At 41.1% G+C, this 9,506-nt stretch overlaps 2 protein-coding genes across 2 annotated transcripts; one reads left to right on the top strand and one right to left on the bottom strand.

Moving 5' to 3' along the window:
* The first annotated feature begins 82 nt into the window (after positions 1–82).
* LOC115634135 (nucleoporin seh1) lies at positions 83–1,470 on the top strand. The gene is made up of 4 exons (XM_030531702.1): positions 83–254; positions 345–791; positions 856–1,064; positions 1,121–1,470. The coding sequence occupies exons 1-4, from the start codon at positions 144–146 to the stop codon at positions 1,425–1,427; spliced, it is 1,074 nt and encodes a 357-aa protein (XP_030387562.1). The 5' UTR covers positions 83–143; the 3' UTR covers positions 1,428–1,470.
* Positions 1,471–4,817: 3,347 nt separating this feature from the next.
* On the bottom strand, positions 4,818–7,621 carry LOC115634425 (hairy/enhancer-of-split related with YRPW motif protein). The gene is made up of 3 exons (XM_030532132.1): positions 7,437–7,621; positions 7,151–7,365; positions 4,818–5,653 (listed from the first exon to the last, which is right to left on the bottom strand). Exons 1-3 carry the CDS (start codon positions 7,619–7,621, stop codon positions 4,818–4,820), a joined length of 1,236 nt encoding a protein of 411 aa, XP_030387992.1.
* Positions 7,622–9,506: the final 1,885 nt, after the last annotated feature.

Here is a 9,506-nt window from a genome sequence, read left to right as displayed (position 1 = left end):
AGCTTCTCTATAGTTTTGGGTTTTAAAAAACAGTGCTGCCAGACTATGAAATTAAAACAGCATGGTAAAGCCGAAAAAATACTAAAACTACCATCAAGCGTCACGGCATTGAAGGTGGTCCAAACACGACTAAGTTATCAACAATGTTTGATGTGGAGCCAATTCTTGCTGATCACAAAGATGTTATACACGACGTCGTATTTGATTATTATGGACGACGCATGGCGACTTGCTCCAGCGACCAAACAGTAAAAGTATAATAAAAGACCAAGAATTTCATTTATTAAAAGTACATACGGACATACTTTGTTAAACTCCTTTATTTTCTCCTCCTCTCTCTTCAGATTTGGGACGAAGACGAGCACGGCAAATGGAAAGTGGCGAGCAGCTGGAAGGCGCACTCTGGTTCTATTTGGCGCGTGTCATGGGCGCATCCTGAATTTGGCCAAGTGGTTGCCACATGTTCTTTTGATCGAACGGCAACCGTTTGGGAAGAGGTAATCGGTGACAAAGTGAACACGACGACGACCACCGTCCCACCCACGCGCAGATGGGTAAGACGCGCTACGCTTGTTGACTCTCGGACTAGCGTCACAGATGTGGAATTCGCGCCAAAATATCTTGGACTGCTGTTAGCCACTGCGTCTGCAGATGGAATAATCCGGATATATGAGGCACCGGACATCATGAATCTATCGCAATGGCCAGTACAGCATGAAATTGCCAATAAATTTCCACTTAGCTGTTTGTCGTGGAACACATCCACTTACATGGTTTCGCAACTGTTGGCGGTTCGTTAATCAGTTCAGTTGATAATGTGTTCTCCAATAATATCTAGTCTTCTTTGCTCCACAGGCTGGCAGCGATGAAACGGCCACGCCAACAGGCAAAGTGTTTCTCTTTGGCTATAGCGAGAATGCGCGCAAATGTGTTAAAATGGAGACTATTAACGACATAACAGATCCAGTTACTGATGTGGCTTTTGCGCCAAATGCAGGGCGTACTTTTCATATGTTGGCTGTGGCTAGCAAGGATCTCTATATTGTAAACATTCGCGGTTTCACGTAAGTACTGGACCCTTGTGAAAAACTTAACAGCGTTTAATCTAGAACCATTTTAGAGACTCAAGTGGCAACTCAAAACTTGATCTTCAAACTGTTAAATTCAGCGATCATAACTGTCCAGTTTGGCGCGTCTGCTGGAACATGCTCGCTACAATGTTAATTTCAACCGGCGATGACGGCTGCGTGCGCATATGGTGCATTAACTATTCTAGACAGTGGAAATGTGCTGCCGTGCTCAAGGCAGAGGGCGGTGGACCTACGTATGAACCAACGTTACCGACGCCATCACTAGCCAATACTGCGTCAGCCACTGCTAAGTTTTACAAAAAAGGCACAATCGGTAATCAAGTACCGTGGCACTGATATATAATGTGTGTTACTGTTTTAAATAAAGGCTAAAGTTAAAGTTCTTTGTTTTCGTCTTGAAACTTACGCTTGCATCTTGTAAGCATTTTGATGTTCTCACTGCTCCAACGTGTAAGGTATTGGCCGGTTATCAAAGTTGTCAACGTTTTCCGCATTTGGTGGCGTTGTTGTTTGCCGGCCGTTTGGATATTGCTCGAAGCTGAATTGTTTATTTTATTTTACATTTTTTCTAAGGAACTAGTTACACTACCAGAACTTTCGTTACATCACTGGGGACGGGATCACAGAGAGTAAAGCGCCCGGTATCTTTTGGATACACGTGATTGGTGCGTTCATTACGATATCGATTTTAAGCAAATCTTTTTAAACCAAAACATTTTTGATTCATGCTTCCGAAAATTACAAAACAACAAAATCGAATTTCTCTCGTCGCGCACAAATCCGAAGACGTTCAGTATGTGTGATCTGATAACACTTTGAAGAGCATTCGTGTGTGCTGCGAAGGGGCACTATATATAAAAGCTATGGCATCCAGTGCTCAGTTTTAGCGTGCGTCGGTCGCAGCTACCAAATGCTCTCGCTCAAATTGTGATAATTATAAATCAATTTCGTTTTCTGTAGATATTTCATGTGGTGTAGGCGCAAATTAATCCTAATAAATTGCTAAACGAAAAACAAAAAAAAAATCAAAGTTTTTGAAAGTTTATTAAATTTACTAAAGTAAGAAGTTCTTACCCAAACGGATTCGCAAAAAGTACATCTTGCACTATTTTTTAGGCATATTCGGCTTTTATTTAGGCATAATTAATCACTAAAGATATGTGCCATTTTGGAAACAGTTAAAACACAACATACCTGTCTCATTTCCAAGGCTTGTTTCGTTATTTTGTTAGTTTTCATTTTGTCTTAGTTTGAATAAATGCTAGGAAATTGTTAAAACAGCCGACTGCCAGCACATAAAACCAATTTTCAGCATACAATATATCAAAAGTATGTTCACATTAATAAAGCGACAATACTGATATTTAATGCGCAAATACTCAACGAAGCGTTCAGTCATGCAACATATAAAATGTGCCGAAATAGGAGAGTTAATCCTGTTAATAAAAGTGTCGTTTTCACATATAAAAATGGTATTGTGGGACACCTGTGCATAAATTAAGTGTGTACTATACATATGAACATATATGGCGGTTGAATTGATAGTGAAGTGCAAACATGCATTTGTACATACTATGCAAACATATATGGAAATTTCTGCCAAGTTCAACACGAAAATCCATTTAAATATCGCACAGCATTCCACTTAATTGACCCGCAGAACAATAAAAACAAACCATTCAATATCGGTGACATCTCGATGGGTATTCCATATGTGGTTTTGATAATTCCGCCCTTCTTGTAGCAGGTCCTTACTACTCTGGAGCTTGCTGTTGGTGGCGGGAGCGCAAGTTGAGGAATAAACAGAAGTTCATCTTGAACGCACGTATTTGTAGGCAAAACCAAGCAATCAACCCCCCTGTACATGGCCTTGATAACTTAGCTATCCTTGCTATCCTGTAGCCGAATGATTGTCTCTAATTGGAAGTTTTGACGTGTATATTATGCTGATGGTGTTGGTGATGATCTTCGTCCACCCTCAGCGGGTTGCTCGGTTCTTACACAATAAAACTCACTGGCAGGCGCTCGAAATGGGGGTGGTTTGGAATGGCATGACTGGGAAGCGTGGGAAGTCAAAGCGCAAAGGTCTCTCATAGCAAGCAGCCCTGGTTACGGTAAATATTGAAAACGTTTGTGTATGTTTAACAGGCAAAGTTAAGTTAATGCGCAGAAGATTGTTTCATTTCAATGGCAAAAAATGCTTGTAGCATTAAGCCTAAACTCAAGAGGCCTCACAGAGTATTATTAAGGGTTGCTTCGATGGTGTTGATACGGAAACTTTGAGTGCAATTTTTGGTTGCTTAGTGGAGCCATTTGGTCTTACTTGGCTGGTATGTAAATAATTTATAAAAAATTATAGTATGTGAATACTTATGTAGGTACTTTGCTCAACCAACATTTTGGGATTAGCTACATAAAGGAATTTTTTGGAGTTTTTGTATCCAAGCAATATAAATTTCATTTATATCGCATTACTATTGTTTTATACTTTCAGCTGGGTTGGCGAGCAGATCAAACCTCCAAACATCCATCAAGCCGTGTGTGATTTCTGGGGTCTGAGGAACTATGAGTTTTACATTTAAATAGTTACTGTACTTATTAGAATTTCCTTAATAAAACTTTAACAAAGTATAACATTTTTACGTACGGCCTTAATATACATTTTAAAGTATATATGTAAGTATATTAGTAGAATATTTGAACTCATTATGTATTCAAATTGATGGACTTAGTAATGGTTTATTTTACGTTTTCACACGTGGTTTCGGGAAATACGGGTTTCTTGTTATTGGGGTGGTTGTGCACCTTGTGGTCTGTTCCTAATTATTCCAAAAATATGCTGCAGCCGGCAAATTAACTATCCTTACTCTTGCAAGCGCTAGGTTTTGTTTTTAGTTCGCGTATTGTGTGTATGTAAATTTCAGAATTTACATAAAATTTTGAGCTGAACAAAGCACACATTTAGCATGCTTGACCCCCCCGCTTAGAGGACTGACCAATGGTCAGCGGGTCGCGCACAGTGGCCGCAGCTTATTAGTTGCGATTATGGCTTCCAGTTCAATGGGCAACCGCAACCGCCGAAGCTTGATCAACAGAAAAATTGTACAGATAATGCGGACTAATGTTTAAAGACTTAGTAAACTATTTGTTGAAATGCTCTCTCTTATCTGTATTTAAACCACATACATGATCTATGTAGGAAGTACACCAAAACACCCAAACCTTCATTTAAATTAACAGCGACATATCGATGTACTTACCCAACATTCTCTTTTGGTAGCTTAAGTTATCCATTCTCCCCTGGAAGTGCAAAATTACGAACAATTCCTTTCATAAGGCTGTTTTCTTAGTCTGGTTGTAAGTTCCGAAAAATAACTGATGTTCTGGTGTTCCCCTACGCATATTTTATGGCATAAAAACACGGGTATTCTTCATATTTTGCGTTTTAATGGCGGTACATATTTGTAAAAATTATTTAATACATAGGATTATGATTGAGATCTGTAAATGCTTCAAGGGGCTCAACTAATAACTCATTAAATACTTATCTACACACTTATAATTAATACGCGTTAGCGTCAGTACTTCAATCTCCGTGACTTTGTTTTTTATAGAGGTCGGAAACATAAGACTATCACAGGTGGGAGCCTTTGACCCCGCCTTCTGTTATGACTAGACTTTTAATTGGGTTGCACCAAAAATGCAGATTGAAACGCTTCCTTAGGGCTAGTAAGCCATTTCGGCTCCCCATGGTCGATAGGGCTTGGCGCCATTGGGGGCCGCATATTGCAAGCCACTGGTATTGTTGTAATCGGCCTGGCTAACGCTTCCAGGATATTGAGGAGCGGCGCTGTAGCTAAGACCCTCGGCTGCAATGCTGGGCGTTGCCTCATTGCGATGGCTATTGGTTAGCTCGATGTAGGTGGGCACCTGTTGCTGTTGCTGGTCTCCATGGCTGTTGTGCTCCTGTGTGTAGTGTTGCTGCTGTCCTTGTTGCTGTTGTTGTTGTTGCGATTGCTGTTGAGGTTGCTGTTGCTGTTGTTGTTGGGATTGGGTGGATGTTGGCTGCGGCTGCAACTGGGACGATGTGGCCTCGGGTCTTGCATCGTGTGTCCCCATTCCTGGCAATGGCTCACCTGTGCCTCCCCCGCTTGTTCTCGATACGCTGGAGCGACTTGGGTGAAGTCCAGCTCCCGATTGTGGTGATGCACTCAATGTTGGATAGCTGTGCAAAGCTGTTGTCGGCAAATTGGGCACATACGATGTAGCATTGCTGGCCGGTGAGTACGTTTGGTAGGGCGTGGCCGCACAGTTGGGTTGGTATCCACTGCTAGCCGCCGAGGCGGACCAGCCACCAGGACTAACGCAACCCTTGGCCGATAACTCACGTTGCTGAGCAAAGTATTGCAGATGGGACATGAGGCGAAGTCGCAGTGGGTCTTGAATGTCCATGCCTTCGATGGTGACTAAATAGCGTGCCACCTCGGCGGCGCATTCGCGGAATCCAATGATGTGATAGTCCATGGCAAAGCGTTGAGGATCGTAGCTTAGCGAGTCCATGGCTGTAATAACAAATCAGAGAACACACACAAGTCAATAATCTGGCTTAGGGTCAGGGCGACAATAAAAAGGACAATGCATTTCGAACGATTAAAAAAGTTTTTCCCACGCCTGCCGCCTAAAAAACTACCCCTTCTCGCTGTCCGGCCTGGGGTGGCGATAGCGGCACCGCCACTATTTGCACTTGGACTCGACACACTTAGCGTTTAAAGCGGGTGGTGTATGTTGTGGTGGTGGCAATTTGCCACATCGTGGGATCGGTAGGCAGTGAACGGCACTGTGGGAATCGGCAATAGTCCGACTTCACTTGGGCTGTGTTTGTTATGGTAATCATTATTTTCCCAGAGCGCAATCAGGTTGGCGTTAACAGGTTGCCATTGTTTACACTGATTTCTGATAATTCGCGGCATATTGTGCCCGAGAGTGCAAGCAACATTCCCATCATAAGGACTATATTGTCGTTAGAAATTAAATATGGCCAGTGAGCTCTTAGGTATATTTTAGTTATCACAAGTCAATACTAAACTATATCTGGATAGCTTAATGTTATACATATATTTCGCTTGTATAAGAAAGACTCTTATTTATATATTAGCGATACACCATGTGATTTTTAGAAAAACCAAAATCGGCTCTATTCGATATTAATAGCGGATACTAATCAAAAGAAATCTACTCTTATTAACACTCTTTTTGAATCAGTCTTACACAAAACCATTAATCATGGCTAACCTGTGAGCAAAGCAGATTGCATGAAAACTGCGGGAATTCCTTAAAGTTTTTCAATATACAAATCTTTAGCAAAATCTATTTTACCAAAATTAATTGGCTTACTGTTTGCAGGATTTCTCTCGCTCAACTTAATTGAAGACCAACAAATTTTGCAAGAAATAGTGCTAATTTGAACGAAAAGTAGATAATTTTATATATATTGCGTATACGAAGTTTGGTTTATGTAGCTTTGGATTTATGGGCAGTATTGATGAAATTCTCGTGTTGCCTGGGGATGAGGACAGTCTACATACCAGGTTTGATCAATTTAGGCTCAGCCGTCTCCAAAATTCAGGCATTCACCCAGACAGACGGACGGAACGGCAAACGGACATGGCTATATGCAATCGTCTCGTCATGCTGTTTAACAATATACATAGTATACTTTAGGGGGTCGTAGATGCCTCCCTAATATACTCTTTTTACCCCCGGTACAGGCTATAAAAAGTCGGTTTCCAAAGCCAGAAAAACGGTCTAAGAGATTTGTACCTGAGTTTTAAAGGACTCCCCGGCAAATCGGTTCTCCATTGGATTGCAAAAACAACTTTCGTCTTTGCTTTCTTAAATTTTAATTTTGAAAATGTGTTTTGTCGTTAAAAATAGCGTAGATATTCTCAGTGGCTTATTAAAGCTCTGCACTAATATAAATATACGTGATTTCGAATCGTTGGCAATAGGGAATATGGATAATTGTGTCATGCATTCGCGGTGAACTATGATTTACTTACTTTTTGATTGTAAGCTTTTCAAGTGTTCGACGGTTAATTGTAAAATCTCCGCCTTCTCCAGCTTGGCCGATCCCTGTTTTTCATATGCCGAGGGCACCAAGCGTTTGAGTTCCGTTAGAGAGGAATTAATGCGATCGCGCCGTTTCTTCTCAATAACACCGCGGCGTTTCTTTCGACTCATCAATTGACAGCTACCCGGTTCGCTGGGTGAGATCCTGCAAAGGTAATAAATTGAGATGTTTAAGTAAAGAATATTTTTAATCAAATAAAAAAAACGCACACGTACTGTTCTTTGGACGACTCCTCGGAGTAGAGTTCGTCGCAATCGCTCTCGGAGAGCGCTCGCTTAAGGCTATGGCCGTGGTGGTTCTGCGGTGGAGGCACCCAATGGTTTTGTGGGGTGCTGGGCATGGCTGCGGCGGCACCATAGCCCCAATGCAAAGGAGCATTCACGTGCATGTTGTGTTCCATTTCACAAGGCAAAAACTCTTTCTTTGTTATTATGAAATATTCACAGTTAGAATTGTATTGATTTTTCTTTTATTGATCGCACAACACTTTGCAATTATTTGCTTACTGCACTTTATCTAGGAAAGTATCTGCAGCTAATGTGGCAAGGTTGAACTTGTAGCGGAGCTAGTTTGAAGCACGTGACTTATCGTGTGCGCGAACGACGTTCGACTGATTTTGAAACACACGACTAGCGTCCGTCCAGCCTCAACCCCTTTTGTGAGCCGGCGGCGGCGCGGCCAACTTCACCAATAAGACGTCCACGGTCCGCTGCAGCAGCAGCAGCAACAACCCTTAGCAACGCGTGCTATGCCGACGCTCGAGCTCTGGTTGGGGGTAGCAGGATACTAGTGATCAGAGCACACACACACACTCTTACTAATAAAAGAGCAAAGGTGGTGCGAATGGCAATGCAAAGAAAAGGATGTGCGAAAAGGAAGGAACTCGCTCAGGATACTGCGACATATTGTTGTTGTATTTGTTTATGAGCCTTTGTTGACATGGCCCAGTGCTGTCCTGTTGTCACCATTCAATGCTAACTCGAAATGCAAATCAAACACCACAACGATTGTCCTCGCACTCCCGATTTTAATAGGCCGAGCGTCGTCTATGATTGCTGTCATCGATTGCATCAGACAGCATCAGCGCCGTAGGCGGCAGAAAAGCCGGCACCGCTCTTGTCTCTTTGTCCTTGCGTTTTGGCCACTTGACGATGCCAGACGCCAGACGCCGGCCGGCGGCCAATGGCCCGCCCGCTGACTTGTTGCCACACTTGCTTTAGGAACTGGAGCACGCGACTCGAACGACCGCCGGTCGTGTGCGGCTGTGGCTCCAACAAGTGCAATCGTTGCTGTTGTTGCTGCCGCTGTCCTTTATTGCGGCTGTCCCACATTTCTAGGTCAGCGCTTGGGTTCTGCAAGGCTGCGAGATTAGGTCAAGGCTGTGGAGCAGGTGCCACAAGGGCATTGGCACACATAGGTTATTGATTTCTATTATTTGCAAATATCATTAAAGACCTTCTGGCTTTGCCGTTCGCTGTACGATATTTTGCTGCGAAGCTTGTAAGATCGAGAATTGGAGACCATATATTACATATATACGAATATACATACATATATGTTCATCATGATAGGACGAATCGATGTTTCTCATCCACATATTCAAAGTACTTCGTAATATTTACACCCTACACAGGTGTCCAAAAACCGATATGATTTTAAAAGATTCTCTGTAATTATAAAAACGTTTTTGTTTAAGAAAATAATTTCAATATTGAAATCGTAAAGGTTATGGTTATACCTGTGCCGCGTATGGGAACAATCAATGATCAAGTATTAAATAAGAAAAAAATTTATTCAATAAATATATAAATATATTAAATAAGAATATAAATATTGTCAAGTAGACAAGCAACTTTTAAGTTCTGCAAATAATCACTTTACTATGTATATTCAACAAAATGACAATAATAATAACAATGTTTTGTTATTATTTATAATATTTTCTTTCAAAGCGAGTCAGCTGGCTCAGTTTGCGGGCGTAGTATTGGAGCAAAATACATTCGCTTATAACTTTTCATGGGTTAAGCTGATTTGGCTAAATATTGATGATATCAAAATTTAAGGTCATATGATAAATAAAATGTCAATTCATAAAATTAAATTTTTTTTTTTTATATGATAATACTTTAATTTTCCTGTTATTATTTACAACAACTTAAATTAAACTTATAGAAATATACAAATACAACTTAAACTAGGAGTTCAGTCTTATTTAATTATTTATATCATTTAATTATTATTTATTTAATCTTATATTAAATAAATCTATTAGGAAGATCGGCAGG

This window comes from Scaptodrosophila lebanonensis, unplaced genomic scaffold, assembly GCF_003285725.1.
Source record: "Scaptodrosophila lebanonensis strain 11010-0011.00,11010-0021.00 unplaced genomic scaffold, SlebRS2 tig00000001-arrow-pilon, whole genome shotgun sequence".
Classification (NCBI taxonomy): Eukaryota; Metazoa; Arthropoda; class Insecta; order Diptera; family Drosophilidae; genus Scaptodrosophila; species Scaptodrosophila lebanonensis.
This window is presented reverse-complemented; position numbering and strand designations above follow the sequence as displayed.